Raw genomic sequence first — 16,583 nt, forward strand, 5'->3', positions numbered from 1 at the left:
ATGTCCCCGCCTGCCCCACATTCAAGCATGGACCGTATCTAATCCTGCAGCCGTCCCACAGACTCCTCTAGTAGCCACCCGGTTTCAAACTCCCGCCCTGCATTCATTCCACCTGGAAGCTATCATGGTCGGCGCATCGGGTACATCTCCACCGCCCCTGTTTGAATTTCCCGCCCACTTTCTGACTTCAGACGTGCGCCTCTCTCTCGCTATCGCTCATCACTAGGGGGGGTTCAACGGTGGGGTCCTCGGGCAGCAGTGGTCCCGGTACCTTTATTAGCTCTGCGGCCTCGCGGGCCCCGGGTGCGCCACCGTTTATTAGTCTCGGGTAGGAGACACGATGTTCACTTTCGCTTTGAAAGCTCCCTCCTCCCGCTCTGCGCGTGATTCCTTCGCGCCTTTTTTAGGCAATCACAGGGCTGCTTTCTCCTTGGCGCCGTCAGGCTTCCCCTCCTAACCGCGCCTCCTCTGGTCTTTATCCAATCACACAGCGCCGCTGTTAAGCCCCGCCCACCGCTATCGGTAACCTGGCATTCTGCAGATATCGTTCTTTCCCTTCAACAATGTGCGGCGTCCTGCTGCACATCTGAACCTCGGTAGGCCCTGCTCTATTTTCCTGAGGCCACTATTAGCTCCCCGCGGCAGTCCCTTATCAGATTCTTGCACACATACTGCCTGAGTACACATTTGCCCAGCCCTGCAAGGGCTCTCTGTTCCAGACCCATCACTATTCACTACGCCTGCGCGCGCTGTAAAAAGAAGTGGGCATCAGGTCAGTCGTCTCCCTTCTGTCCGTCCTGCAGCCCTTCTATTATGTCTGCCCCTCAGGAGCACACCGAGCTCTGTAATGAGAGCACTCTCCCCTCCCCCAAAGTGGGCCGTTGCTATATCTCAGTCAGTCTCTGACCTGACTAAAGTTTCTCAGTCCCTGGTTCAGGTCCTAGAACATTTACCTTAGCTATCTACAGCCACCTGTGCGCCGACCGCCTCTCACGGTGAGTCGCCCGCACCTGACCACAACCTTCAGACGAACAGACCGGGTAGGATTTCTAGGAAGCGGGCTCTGTCCGGCTCTTCTTCCAGCTCACAAGCTCCTTCCGCTTCTCCCAGGCTACGTTCTCCTTCATCTGAAGACGACCTTAGGTCAGGCGATGATTCCCAATCGGGATCTGACTCAGAGGCAGACAACATGTCTAAAACACGAGACATGGTTGATAGTCTCATATCGGCTATTTTCCAAACACACAAAAATAAAACAGGAAAAAGCACCTCTTCAGGAATGCTCTGTTTCCTTTAAGCGAGTGAAACCTCCCTCTCGAACCTTTCCTAATCACAGGGAGTTCGATATTTCCTTATCCAAACACTGGGAACACCCCGAGAAACGTTTTTCAGGCCGCAAGTACTTGGATGTGCTATATCCCTTTGAGGATCTACTCGCAAAATGGACCAAAGCTCCCGAAGTAGATCCACCAGTTTCCCGTCTCTCCTCCAAGACGGTTCTATCTCTTCCGGGCGGGGCTTCACTTAAAAATCCAACAGACAGACAGAATCACTGGCTAAGTCAATTTTTGAGGCATCCGGCGCCTCTGTCCTATTTTCGCCTCCACCTGGGTGGCGAAAGTCATTTCAGCTTGGGCCAAAATTCTTCGCAAGGGCATCTTGGCTGCAGCCCCGCAGGATGAGCTGGCAGATCTAGCAGACCAAATTAATAATGCGGGTAAATACCTTTTGGCCGCTTCCTTGGACGTGGCCGGGTCCGTAGCAAGAGCTAACGGCAACATTGTAGCCATGCACCGCATCCTTTGGTTGAAGTCATGGAGTGCGGACACCACTTCTAAGAAGTCACTCACAATCTGGCATTTCACGGTTCTAGGCTCTTTGGCGCCAAGCTGGATCAGATAATTTCGGATGCCACTGGTGGTAAAAGTACCTCCCTTCCTCAGTCCCGGCCTAGAAGGTTTTTCAACAGAAAAGCTTCTCGGCCGTTTAGGTCCTTTCGCCCCTTCTCTTCCACGGAAGGTTCATCCCAGCAGGACCGGCCCTCCGCTTCCAGATACCAGAGAAAACCATCATATAAACCCGCTCCCCGCTGGAGATCAAGAGGTCAGTCCTCCAGGTCTTCAGGCTCCCGGTCCGGCAGATTTTCATCCAAGTGACGGGTCACCCCAACCTGGAAAAACTACAAGGGTGGAAGGCAGACTTTCCTCTTTCAGGGACGCATGGCTATCTGTTGTCGACGACGCTTGGGTCAGGGAAATCATTGTATCCGGTTACAAGATCGAATTTTCCTCCCCCCCAAACAGACGCTTCTTCCTGTCTCGTCCCCCAAGACAGCGGTCCCAGATTCCAGGGTTCCTTCAGGCCATCTCCTCCCTTTCTGCCGGAGTTATCGTTCCCGTTCCTTCAAACGAACGGTTTTCAGGTTTTTACTTGAATCTCTTCGTAGTCCCGAAAAGACGGCTCCCTTCGTCCAATCTTGGACCTCAAGTTGCTCAATCGCCACGTGAGGATCCTCCACTTGAAGATGGAGTTCCTGCGCTCAGTGATAGCCTGAATGGAACTCGGAGAGTTCCTCTGCTCTGTGGACATTCAGGATGCCTATCTTCACATCCCTGTTTGTTTGCAACATAAGAGATACCTCCGCTTCGCGATTCAGGAAAATCACTATCAATTCACGTCCCTTCCCTTCGGCCTAGCCTCCGCTCCCCGTGTTTTCACGAAGGTGATGGCAACATTCATGGCCATCCTTTGCTCCAGGGGGATCCTCATCATCCCTTATCTGGACGATCTCTTGATCAAGGGCTCATCCCGCCAAGACTTCCTTCAGAGTCTTCAGATAACCCTGGATACTCTCGACCGCCTCGGATGGATAGTCAACAAAGAGAAGTCCATCCTGCTCCCTACTCAGCACCTGACCTTTTTGGGCATGGAATTCGACACGAATCTAGCCCGGGTGTTTCTACCGAGGGACAAATTTGCGGCCCTTTGCAAGAGAATCCGATCTCTGAAACACTCAAGGCCCATTCCCCTTCGGTCCTGCATGAGGACCCTGGGGAAGATGATAGCCTCCATGGAAGCAGTGCCTTTCGCACAATTTCACACTCGCCCTCTCCAGCTGTCTCTCCTTTCAACCTGGGACAAGACCTCTGTTTCTCTGGATCGCCCCATTCTCCTGCCTCTCAGAGTAAGGCAGTCCCTGACTTGGTGGACATTACCGTCAGTTCTCCAGGGAAGGTCCTTTCTACCGCCTCAGTGGCAAGTCATCACCACCAATGCCAGCCTTCTAGGATGGGGGGTGGTTTTCCATCGGAAAACGGGCCAAGGGCACTGGAACGCCCAGGAGACTCTGTCCCATCAACCTTCTGGAGATCAGAGCGATCTTTCTTGCCCTACTCTGCTGGCAGCCTCTTCTCATGGGCAAACCAGTCCGCATTCAATCGGACAACGCCACGGCCATGGCGTACATAAACCATCAGGGCGGTACTCGCAGCAGGCAAGTAATGACAGAATTGGCAAAGATTCTGCGTTAGGCAGAGCGTTCTGTTCCGGCGATCTCCGCCGTCCACATTCCAGGGGTGGAAAATTGGGCAGCCGATTTCCTAAGTCGCCAGGGCCTAGCGCCAGGCGAATGGTCTCTTCACCCCACAGTCGTCAATCAAATTTACCAGTGTTGGGGCACCCCGGACGTCGATCTCACTGCATCTCGGATGAATCACAAAGTTCCTTGCTTCGTAGCCAGGTCCAGGGACCCTCTAGCCGTCGGTTGCGACACCCTGGTAATTCCATGGTCCCAGTTCAAATTTCCTTACCTGTTCCCGCCCCTTGCCTTGATCCCAAGGGTGGTCAAGAAGATAAAATCAGAAGGCATTCCAGTAATCCTAGTGGCTCCAGACTGGCCAAGACGCCCTTGGTACGCGGAACTGGTGAACATGCTTGCAGACGTTCCCTGGAGGCTTCTAGATCGTCCAGATCTCCTCTCTCAAGTCCCCCTTTACCACCAGAATTCTCAGTCTGAGTTTAAAGGCATGGCCGTTGAGGCCGCGATTCTGAGAGAATCAGGTTTTTCCAACCAGGTTATCCAGACAATGATTAGAGCTAGGAAACCAGCCGCCTCTCGCATTTACCATCGGTACTGGAAGGCTTTTTTCCGTTGGTGCGATGATAACAATGTTTTCCCGTTGTCTTTCTGCATTCCATCCATTCTTGGCTTCCTCCAGTCCGGCTTAGATGCGAGCCTGCCCCTCAGTACCCTCAAGGGCCAGGTTGATTCTTTTCCAGAGGGTTCTGGCCCCCTTGCCGCAAGTTAAAACCTTTCTCCAAGGAGTCGCCCACGTGGCGCCTCCTCATCATTCTCCGATAGATCTGTGGGATCTCAATCTCGTTCTTGGCGCTCTTCAAAAGGCGCCGTTCGAGCCTATTTAGGACGTCCCTCTGTCCCTTCTCTCATGGAAGATAACCTTTCTGATCGCCATTACATCCATTAGGAGAGTTTCTTAGCTGGTGACTTTGTCATGTCGTTCCCCGTACCTAATCCTCCATCAGGATAAGGTCGTTCTCAGGCCAGTTCCCTCCTTCCTAAGGTGGTATCCCCTTTCCACATTAATGAGGATATCGTCCTTCCCTCTTTTTGTCCTGTGCCTGTCCACCCTCTGGAAAAGTCGCTCCACAATCTGGATGTAGTGAGAGCTTTGCGGGTCTACCTTGCCAGGACCGCTTCGTTTCGTCAATCCGATTCCCTGCTTGTCATCTCTGAAGGTCGCCGAAAAGGGCTTCCGGCGTCCAAATCCACAATTGCTCGCTGGATTCGTTCTACCATTCTGGAAGCTTACCACCTTCAGGACAAACGCCCCCTCCGGGAGTGAGAGCCCACTCCACCCGGGCTGTAGGGGCTTCTTGGGCGGTTCGACACCAGGCTTCGGCTTTACAACTTGCAGAGCCGAGAACCTGGTCGTCTTTGCACACGTTTGCGAGGTTCAACAGGGTTCGTACCCAGGCCTCGTCTGATTTAGCTTTTGGTAGGAAGGTGCTGCAGTCGGCGGTAGCTCGTTGGCCGACCTAAGCCCTTCCTTCTCGGTCATTATTGTTGTTCCCATCCTCGGGACTGCTTTGGAACTTCCCATGGTAACCTGTGTCCCCCAATAAGGCGATAAAGAGAGAGAGTGATTTTTGGGTTCTTACCGTAAAATCTTTCTTGGAGCCTTCATTGGGGGACACAGCACCCTCCTTGTTTAAGTTGTACCGTGTTGGGTCTTTGAGTCCCTTGTTGGGTTGGTACATATCTTGAGAGTTTTGGTTGCTTCTCCTACTGCTTTCTCAAAGCCCCCCCCCCCCCCCACCCAAAAAAAGGCCTAACTTTTAGAGGGGCATTTTGTCAACAATTCATTGAATTTTGACAGACAAATAAGTTATGACTTTTCAAAAAAACAAAAGTGCAAAAATGGGGATTATTAAATTGCTTTTTGATTCCTGGAAAGGGCGGGAAGTGCAGTGACTGTATGCATGTAAATGGCTTTATTTCAATTTATTGCAATCTGCAAATTACTACAGGGCTTCTGATCAGATTGTGGCAGATTAGGTTTGGAAGAGGAAAATAGTGTTTATAAAATATATTTGGGATCACTTGACTACTATAACTTACTGGAACGGCTCCTTGCCAGTAAAAGCTGCATGTCTAGCAGGACACGAAGCAACGCTTTGAACAAGGCTCTTTTTTAATACACCGGGATTACTTAGTCTTTGAAAGTGTAATGTCTCATTTCTGTCTGATTCGGTGGTCTTGCTGTAGGTACAGTGTTGTGCAAATTAATTGGGACAAAGCATGTTTTTAAGTAAGATCGTAAGTTGGTTACCAGTCAGTGATTCAAACCAGTTTTAACTGCTTTGAACAGGCACTCACACCTGTTCACAGCAGTTAAAGCTAGTTTGAATCACTGACTGGTAACCAACTTATGATTTTACTTAAAAAAAATAAAATAAAAAAGGGGCTTTGTCCCAATTAATTTGCACAGCACTGTACCTTGCAAAATTTAGAAATGGCCTATTTTGACCAGTAGTAACTTCATCTGGCAGTAAAACAAAACTGAAGATTTATGGAAAAATAACAATTTAAAAAAAACTGTAATGCCCCGCTGTAAAGCTGCCGTCACCACTAGCATAGATTGCAAGGCATGCCAGGGCTGAAAGATTGATAGCAGTTTCTTCACTTTAGAAATCAAGATGGATGAAAAGAAATTCCAAAAATCCTAGAGACAACCCCATGGTGTGCGCCCAGCCTTGCGTTTAGCGAGAACACTTGATGGCAAATAACAAGTGCCTACTGGAGATGGCAGTTTGGCTAGTCGGCAGGCAGCTATTTTGGTTGTGCTGCTGCTGTTTTCTGATTTAGATTTCCCATCCCTTCAGGTAACGACTGATTTGAGACAGAAATGTACAGACACTCATACTGGAACATCGGCGTCCGCACCCCTGGCGGCCGGAATAATCGCTCTTGCTCTGGAAGCAAAGTAAGTATCTGGGTCTGGGACCGTTCTGTGGAGACTGCGGCATCAGTGTCACCTTGTGGTATGCCTAAATCTTTACTATTTGGGTTTTCTGTACATAACTCCACAAACGTAATGGTTATTTTACACAATAAAGGTTTGAGATAACAGATAATTCTAAATATAAACCAGAAAAAGGGTACGAAAAAGGAGCAGAAGGGCAGGGCGTAGTGTTTGAGGACATACAAAAGGTTTTTGTGGATTAATTATGATCAGAGAAATAGAATACAACAATGTAAGTGAGATAAAGAACAATATCCAGCTGTCAGAGTAATTTTCATATGCAAAACTAGGAACATTCAATCTCTCCTTACACAATGGAAACTTATTTGTGTATGGATGAGCTTCCTTTATACCTTTGTTCCAATTCTACAGAAATGTGCTTCATGCATTGACTTTATGATGCTAAAATGGATGTATTTCACCTCATCCTCCCGCCAGATAATATAGACTTACTTTCCTCTGTAATAATATTGACGTACGGTACTTAAAAAGACTTGATGGGTGTTAATTTGTGGCTGCTGATTTCAGTTTTCTCCACACGGTAATGATCCCTTCATTTCGTTTTCAGTTCCGCTTTTGCAATTAATTTTGACAATGAGTTTTGAAGTAGTTTCACAAATAGAAGGTTAAATACTTTAATGTTGGTCAGTGACCTAAGCCATTATAAATGTGTCGGATAAGAGCAGCTTATTATAGATTGAGTATCATTGTTTCTATGACAACATAATGATTGCAATCACTTATGAAATGTGGAGATAACTAGTTTAATGCATAAAAGTTGCCATCCAGGTGGGGCCGATATTTGACCGTGTAAAGATTAGACTAGCTTGATCATCCAGCACCATTGTATTGTTGGCCTTCATAATATTTGTCCATTTTTTCCCCTAGTAACAATCTCACATGGAGGGATATGCAGCATCTAGTGGTCCGGACCTCAAACCCATCACATCTGAACACAAACGACTGGATCACAAATGGAGTTGGTCGAAAAGGTGATAAAAGAAGCCTCGACGTTGGTCAGGCCTCATTCAAATATGTTTATTCTAGATATTACAACCCAAAAATGATGTAGTACCACAGGGCATCTGAGGCAAGGCGTGTAAAACACCGGAACACAACGCCTCATCTGCTTGAGACTGTTTTGATGGCTGTGCATCCTACCTCCCAGACCGCTCTTGAAATGGTGTGTTAGAAGCAGTAAAAATGAACAAGAGTGTGGACCTGAGCAACTTTGTCAGGGGCAAAATTGTAAAGGGTAGATGATAGGGCCATAACATTTCCAAAAGAGCAGCCTTTATGGTGGTTGTCTGGTCTGATCCCATCTAGCCTGTCTGGTTTGATCCAACAGAAAAACTACAGTGGCACATATTACTGAGAAAGGTAATACCAGCTATGATAGAAAAGTGACAGAACATACGGGGACCTACACTCTATTAGGCTGGGTTAATCATAACATTAAAACAAGCAGCCTAACACTGGGGCTTATTCATCAATTTCTTTACACCATAAAACTGGTGTAAAACATTTTGAAAAGTAGGGAAATGCAAGGTTGCGCACAAATTTAGCATGTGTTGGCATTTTCATGCTTGCTTTGGACAGCTCCTCAAAAACGAGCGGGACTGGGATGGGGTGAGTTGCCACGTGCTTGTCTATTTCATGACCAGATGTGTGGTGCAAGCCACTTTTAAGGCACACCTGCTTCATTAAAACTCTTAATGAATCGGGCACCTCTGCTTCCAGCAGACCACCTCATCAAGACAGACAAGAATAACACCTACTTGATGAATCGGGGCCTCTATGTTCTGACACTTTTCATTCCCTTTCTCAGCGATTTGTTCTTCAGTATTTTGTGTGGGATCAGACCAGACATACCAGCTTTTGCTTCCCACGTGCATCAGTTAGCCTGTCACAGTACGCCGGGTGGCTCAACCGCATTTCTATTTTCTCTTTTTGCCAGCTACATATCACGCGGTGAGCTCTATGCTGCAAACCGAAGCATCGACACACATCTACGAAAAAAATAGGAAAAAAAAGTCTCCACCATAACAAATATGAAAAAAATTTTTTTTTTTTTTTTTTTTTACGTATAAAATGATTTTATGTACATTTATCCATAAAATGAAAAGCCTTACACATATTGGATATTTACGTAATCATAGCCTGGATAGTTCATTCAGCAGGTTACTTAGTGTGAAATATGAGCTGTAAAATATATGAACTAAACTAAATCAAAAATTACTTTTGTATCTTGATTTTCCTGTGGAATGACACAATAATTGATATTTACCGCCAAACAGCGCTAAGAAATTATTACGGTACATTTGTTCCACATACAAAAAAGCCTCATGCAGCCACATCAGGGGAAAAGTTATGGCTACTGAAAAGAGCAGAGGCCAAAAATAAAGTTGGCCAGTCTTTATGGCCCATTCAGCCCTGGCCACTAAGAGGTTAAAGGCACGCAGCCTAGACCTATTAACCTGGGCTGTGTACATCAGTGGTCACCTTAGGACACTACGCTTGTTAGTAGGAGCTCTGTAACATGCTATTACACAATGCTGGGCATTTCACCAACACTCAGTGGTTTTTTTTTTGGTTTTTTTTTTTGTTGTCTTCCTCTTTATCATATCTGCTTTTATAATATTTGATGTGTTTGTGTATTACAGTCAGCCATTCTTACGGCTATGGGCTTCTGGATGCTGGTGCAATGGTAGCTCTGGCTAAAAACTTTACCACTGTGGGACCCCAAAGAAAATGTGTCATTAACATTCTGACCGAATCTAAGTAAGTAATGCGTATTTAAGTCGTTTCTTCAAAGACATCTGGACATACAGACGGAATGGTTGGCTATCATGGCAGTTTTACAGATCTGAAATGTTTGCAGCTTTTGCCACTTGTTCAAATGATTTGGATGAATCCGGAAATTTTCTTACTCGTTACGTAAACCAAACTAATATCTAAAATCACCCTGAGGAAGGGGGAACAGTGTATCCCTGAAACGCATTGGTAGCTCTTTTGGCCTCTCGTGTGAACCGTAGCAGAGTGACGTCACACGCAGGTTAGTAGCGCGTCAGCTATTTTTTCTGCCGCTCATCCAGGAGCGCCACCAGCCGGGGCGCTCCTGCCTCTGTGCATTCTACGTGTGCCCCCCAGAACATTGCCCTTTGAGATATTTACCAGACAGCCGTTGTTTATTGAGGAATTGCCGTTCTAAACCCAACCATTGGGAGAAGACGGACCTCATCAGACCGCAACCTGGCATTTGGGGAGAAACGAACTCTATCAGGTTAGGATTATAAAACCTCATAACAGTTTATCCTATTGTGCTGTGGATCATTACTATATGTGAATTTCTATAATCATAAAGTTTTTTTGGACCACTTGTTGGTGGTCTTGGTGTTTAAGCACGATGAACTATTTTTGGCTTTATGCAATATCTATAATCCCAAACTTCTGTACCAAGAAAAATGCTCATCCCTACAGTTATAACACCCCTTAGGTAATAGAGAATACCTGGAAACAGGAAAAGTCCTCACTAAGTGCATTCCAAGGTTCAGAGACTTGCATTGGCGGCCAAAATTGTGAAAAAATGCGTAACATTAGTTCTATTATTCTATGGTATTTTATTACAAAAACGTCTTTGGAAATCTAATTACGTGTATTTCCAACTTTTATGAAAAAATTTTAGTAGAACAGCAATTATAGATAAGGAAAGTGAAACACAGGGAAAAATATTCAAAACTTCTGAGTAGTTAGCAATTAGCTCCTGGCTGGGAAGCCTTTAATGGATTTTTTTGTTTCTTATAACAAGCTCAGTTAACCCTTAAAGATCTTTGCCTTACATTCTCATCACAGGTTGCATGTAAAATATATACATTGGGCGCAGGATCTGAGCCCGCTTCATAGTGGGTAGATGTAAGAAAGTGCATTACATTCTACAATTACAGTGGGTACGGAAAGTATTCAGACCCCTTTAAATTTTTCACTGTTTCATTGCAGCAATTTTGATAAATTCAAAAAAGTTCATTTTTTCTCATTAATGTACACTCTGCACCCCATCTTGACTGTAAGGAAACAGAATTGTAGACATTTTTGCAAATTCATTAAAAAAGAAAAACTGAAATCACATGGTCATAAGTATTCAGACCCTTTATGCTCAGTATTGAGTAGAGGCACCCTTTTGAGCTAGTGCAGCCATGAGTCGTCATGGGAATAATGCAACAAATTTTTCACACCTGGATTTGGGGATCCTCTGCCATTCTTCCTTGCAGATCCTCTCCAGTTCTGTCAGGTTGGATGGTGAACGTTGGTGGACAGACATTTTCAGGTCTCTCCAGAGATGCTCAATTGGGTTTAGGTGAGGGCTCTGGCTGGGCCAGTCAAGAATGGTCAGAGTTGTTCCGAAGCCACTCCTTTGTTATTTTAGCTGTGTGCTTATGGTCTTGTTGGAAGGTGAACCTTCGGCCAAGTCTGAGGTCCAGAGCACTCTGGAAGAGGTTTTCATCCAGGATATCTCTGTACCTGGCCGCATTCATGTTTCCTTCAATTGCAACCAATCGTTCTGTCCCTGCAGCTGAAAAACACCCCCATAGCATGATGCTGCCACCACCATTTTTCACTGTTGGGATTGTATTGGGTAGGTGATGAGCAGTGCCTGGTTTTCTCCACACACTGCTTAGAATTTATCACCAAAAAGTTCTATCTTCGTCTCATCAGACCAGAGAATCTTATTTCTCATAGTCTGGGAGTCCTTCATGTGTTTTTTAGCACTCTGTATGCGGACTTTCAAATGTCTTGCACTGAGGAGAGGCTTCCGTCAGGCCACTCTGCCATAAACGCCTGACTGGTGGAGGGCTGCAGGGATAGTTGACTTTGTGGAACTTTCTCCCATCTCCCTACTGCATCTGTGGAGATCAGCCACAGTGATATTGGGGTTCTTCTTTACGTCTCTCATCAAGGCTCTTCTCCCAGGATTGCTCAGTTTGGCTGGACGGCCAGGTCTAGGAAGACTTCTGGTGGTCCCAAACTTCATCTTTTAAGGATTATGGAGACCACTGTGCTCTTAGAAACCTGAGTACTGCAGAAATTATTTTGTAACCTTGGCCAGATCTGTGCCTTGCCACAATTCTGTCTCTGAGCTCATTGACCAGTTCCTTTGACCTCATGATTCTCATTTGGTCTGACATGCACTGTGAGCTGTGAGGTATTATATAGACAGGTGTGTGTGCCTTTACAAATCAAGTCCTATCAGTTTAATTAAACACAGCTGGTCACCAATGGAGTAGAACCATCACAAGGATGATCACAAGGAAATTGACAGCATGTGACTTAAATATGAGAGTCTGAGCAAAGAGTCTGAATACCTATGACCATGTGATATTTCAGTTTTTCTTTTTTAGTAAATTTGCAAACATTTCTACATTTCTGTATTTTTTTTTTTTTTTTTTTTTTTTTTTCAGTCAAGATGGGGTGCAGAGTGTACGTTAATGGGGAAAAAATGAACTTTTTTGCATTTACCAAATGGCTGCAATGAAATAGAGTAAAAAATGTAAAGGGGTCTGAATACTTTCCGTTCCCACTGTATATTTCCAATGATATATCAGGCTTTGGTATTACAAAAAAACTGAAGTTACGATATCTCAAATGTTAAAGATGCCCTTTTTTCAATTGAGTATTTCTTGGAAACTATTTATTGGGCCACTAGTTGCAAACAAAAAAACAAAAGGAGTACCAAACACCCATATATAATTTTTAATTTATTAAATATATTCATAAATATTTGTTACATAATCTATTAAAAAAGTTATATGGACAAAATAACAAAGTGAAGGACACAAACAAAAGGTCCGACACAATTACAGTAATAAATGGACCGGGAATATAGAGACCATATGAAACATTATATTGTAAACATAACTATATTTACTTTTGCATCATTACATAGTATCAGACAATAGCTTAAAAGGACATAATGTCACCCCGGGTGCCGCTAACTGACACACAGCATATTGCCACTTTATAATATATACCCGAAGTGCCTCAAATAAAAAGTCCAATACTAAGAAAAGGTCTCACCCAAGAAAGGTCCTTTGTAAGTGGTCAGACCATGCAGCCCCAACGCGCGTTTCGCGTGGGCTTCCTCAGGGGGCTATATATGTTTACAAGATAACATTTCATATGGTCTCTATATTCTTGGTCCTTTTATTATTGTAATTGTCAAACCTTTTGTCTGTGTCCTTCACTTTGTTATTCTGTCCATATAACTTTTTTAATAGATTATGTAACAAATATTTATGAATATATTTAATAAATTGAAAATTATATGTGGGTGTTTGGTACTCCTTTTGTTTTTTTTTGAAACTATTAGTTGGAATATACCTGCTGTTTTATTTGTGGTTTTATTTATTTAACCCATTTTTTTTGGATATTTTATTTATTGGGCCACTAGTCTTGTCTATAGAGTTGAAAAATGAAACTTGGATTAATGTCCTGCTTGGGGTCACCAGCTACTTTTTTAATGTTTAAGAATCTGCTCCTACCTCTTACATCCCCAAACCCTCCAAAAAAAAAAAAAAAGGTTTTGATTCTTTAAAATTTCAGAAATGTCTCAGTGCTATTTTTCAGGCTTCTGCACAATAGTCTGCTTTTAAATATAGCTGTGTTAATTTATGATGTGTGTCAAAAGATAAATTGTCCAATGTGTGAAACTAGATGTAGTTTTGAGCCATGGATTGCATGCGCTAGCATTTATGAGCTGCATTTGTTGTCTTCTGTCCCACGGAGTCCCAGCACATTTGGTGTGGGCCTGTACAACCGTGATCCAGATTGCACTGTAGTCTTGTTCATGTACACTGGCCCGTTTTATGGGGTCGGCACAATTTCCTTTTAATGGTGTCTGAGTCATTTTCCGCATGCTGCGCTGCAGACTATACCTTAATTACTGCAGCCACTGATAGAGCAATGTATGGGGGCAGGGTGGAGGTGTCACCGCTGTCTGATTGTATTCAGCTCTGCTCTCTGATTGTCTCAGCAATTAGGAGTAAACGGCAAGACATCAATTAAAATAAATGGCCTGCAAGTTGTGCCATTGCTCCCAAGTACTTGGCTGGAACGTAGCTTGGAATTAAAGGCAGGCTATTGCCAGTACTACTACTAAATCATACTCTAGATGGAAAACCGTTGGACTGATCGGAATGACATTTTCTGCTAGCTTACGACGAGATTAGAAACCTGTATCCTGTGGTTACATGATAGAAGTCTTGTCCTGGAATTTATTTTTTTTTTTTTCTTCCTTTAGATTTCAAAAGCATTGAATAAAATAAAACTTTCTGCTACTGTCTAGTACAATCATGGCTTAGATGGCTATACTGGGAAGATCTGACCTTTTTAAAAAATGAAGTTCAGATGTACCTATTCTGAGCTGCAATGAGTTCAACAAGTGAACAAGACTTTTCATTCTCTGACATTTCCCAGAAAGCAGAATATATATCATTTTGTAATTTCTGTGAAGAACACATGTAAATGGATACAGCGCCTTCTGTTATGGGTAACGTTGCTCCTCACTAAGATATAAATGCTCAGTCAGTACTGGGAACAGACGATGTATTACCTGGATTTGGCTCTTTGGAGGATTTAGACACACAAACTATTCACACCTGACTGGGTCAAAGCCAGGGGCTCAATGAGACTTCTGTGCAACGGAGCTCGAATGAAGCCCTGCAGGGGAAAACAGCTGCCGCTCCATCTCCTGCTCTACGTCTGGTTGGGGTTAAGCTGACGGATTCCAAAAACCTTTCAGAGTTTAATTTCACCCATCTGTTCTTGGAGATAGCCGCAACAGAGATGTGCCCTCTAGGGCCACAAACGTTACCATTGTTTCCTGATCGCTGGTATCTTTGCACATTTATTTTTGAATAATACCTAAGAATATTACTTTTTAGATTTGTGTATAGTTCCTGTATTTTTCCAGAAGAGTAAAGGGTGCATGTTGTGCTGTTTATATAAAACAATGAACAGAGAGATGTGTTAGGTTCTTTGGCATGTATTCTCTTCTGCGGTCTCTGCCCCAACAGCATTCTGGCACAGTATGCCCAGTATTGGCACTTGCAGCACCTACATTGGCAAATCGACAAGGCACAGTGTCTCTCTATGCTCTATTGTATATGCTGCGTCTTGATTTGTCCCTTTGTTTAGAGATGGATTGGGATCCAGAAGGAAGGATGACCCTCTGACATGTAATTGTATCTACACCCAATATAATTGTTTGCTCTTCATTCAGCCGAACATTTTTTCCTATTGTTTTCTAAAGCAATATTGGACTGCTTTCATTATCCATTGTTAATGAGCGACTGTGTGATGGCAAGTGACCTAAATAACTCACGTTCTTTTTCATTTTGCAAACCAGATCACTAATTGGAATAAACAAATGCTGTTCTGATTCCTAGGGACATAGGGAAGCGATTGGAAGTCAGGCGAAAAGTGGAGCCCTGCAACGGGATGTCCAATTACATCAGCACTTTGGAGCATGTTCAAGCCCACCTAACGTTGTCCTACAATCGCAGAGGAGACCTCGCCATTTATCTGACTAGTCCTATGGGCACCCGCTCTTGTCTTCTAGCACCTAGGTAACCACATTGCCAATGCGAGATGTTTCAGTCAGCTATTGTCTGGCATTTTTTTCTTTCTTTTTTTTTTTTTTTCACCTATTGAAAAACTGAATTTCTCTCTTACACTGAACTGTCAGAACGTGATTCTCCCTAAATGATCAGTTTACAATTCTCACTCTTAGGTTGTCAGCTTCGCTCTGTCAGTTCCTGCAGTGTTGGTAATATTGGATAATAGCTCAGAATGCCCAGTGTTACCAAGCAGAATACTCCATGTTCTAAGTGTTCAAGACTTTTATTGCAAAGATTCCCTATGTGGTAATATGGATTCTGCTTTACGAATCACTCACTGAGCCTTCGTAGAAGTGCTGGCCAATGGTTTTCAGGTTGAATCGTACTAGAGACTTTCAGTAACATCATGGTTGTTCTATGAGAATGATTATATAATCCGTTTATGTGCTAAAAACAGTGATTTCTTGATCTTTCCCAATATTTCTTCAGGCCTCATGATTACTCTGCTGATGGTTTTAATGACTGGGCGTTTATGAGCACACATTCCTGGGATGAAGACCCCGCAGGAGAATGGGTACTGGAGATTGAAAACTCAAGTGGCAACAATAACTATGGTAAATTATTAAGATGGATTAATTCAAAGTTTTTATTGAACATTTAATAATTCTCTCTTTCAGTAAAATATGGAGGAATTTCAGATTTTATAGTGCCATTCTACCCAAACTCCTGTAGTACTCTTTTGTTTTGTTAAAGGGAACCTGTCAGCAGGATTGTGCATAGTAACCTACAGAGTGTCAGGTCGGCGCCGTTATACTGATTAAAAATATACCTTGGTTGATAAAATCTGTCTTGTGGTTGTTGTTTAATCTTTATTTTCAGTTAATGATATGCTCGTACTCCGGGGCGGCCTGTGGGGGGTCTTCATATGGTGCTCTGATTAGGTATTCATAATGCAGACTGTTGAAAATGGTGCCCATCAAGCCTGCACAGTAGCAGCTGTCTGTATCTATAGCTGTGATCTGATAGCTGCTACTGCGCATGTGCCGCCAGCGCCACTTTCAATTTTATTTTTTTTTTTTTATTCCTAGCTGAATAACATGAAGAGAATGTGTTATTGGCACACTAAACTTAAGATTATGCTGCAGAGCAGGCGCCACAGCCGGCACCTGCCTGCAGGTTTTTTTTTTTTTTTCTTCTTTTTAAAGTATGTGCAAATATTCATTATGTAAACTAGAAGGCAGGTCAGTGAGGGATCAGTGACCTGTTAGTGGTCTGCATTTTAAATACCTAATCAGAGCACCACATAAAGCCCCCACAGGCCGCCCCAGGCCACGAGCAGATCATTAACTCAAAACTGAAAATAAAGTTGAAACCACAAGACAGATTTAATCAACAAAGATATCATTTTAATCAGTATAACGGCGCCGAC

General features: G+C 43.9%; 1 protein-coding gene across 7 annotated transcripts in view; it reads left to right on the plus strand.

Moving 5' to 3' along the window:
• FURIN (furin, paired basic amino acid cleaving enzyme) overlaps window positions 1-16,583 on the plus strand; it is a 334,609-nt gene that overhangs the window by 237,211 nt on the left and 80,815 nt on the right. For all 7 annotated transcript variants that reach the window (XR_012230939.1, XM_073568621.1, XM_073568624.1 and 4 more), the window contains 5 exons: window positions 6,403-6,503; window positions 7,431-7,534; window positions 9,206-9,323; window positions 14,984-15,163; window positions 15,644-15,768. Coding sequence is in view for 6 of the 7 variants with exons in the window: in XM_073568621.1 (XP_073424722.1) it covers window positions 6,403-6,503; window positions 7,431-7,534; window positions 9,206-9,323; window positions 14,984-15,163; window positions 15,644-15,768 (628 nt within the window). In the remaining variant the exon portion in view is untranslated. The remainder of the gene's footprint in view (window positions 1-6,402; window positions 6,504-7,430; window positions 7,535-9,205; window positions 9,324-14,983; window positions 15,164-15,643; window positions 15,769-16,583) is intronic.

The sequence above is a fragment of the Dendrobates tinctorius genome, unplaced genomic scaffold, assembly GCF_039654945.1.
Source record: "Dendrobates tinctorius isolate UK_male_01 unplaced genomic scaffold, ASM3965494v1 ptg000022l, whole genome shotgun sequence".
Classification (NCBI taxonomy): Eukaryota; Metazoa; Chordata; class Amphibia; order Anura; family Dendrobatidae; genus Dendrobates; species Dendrobates tinctorius.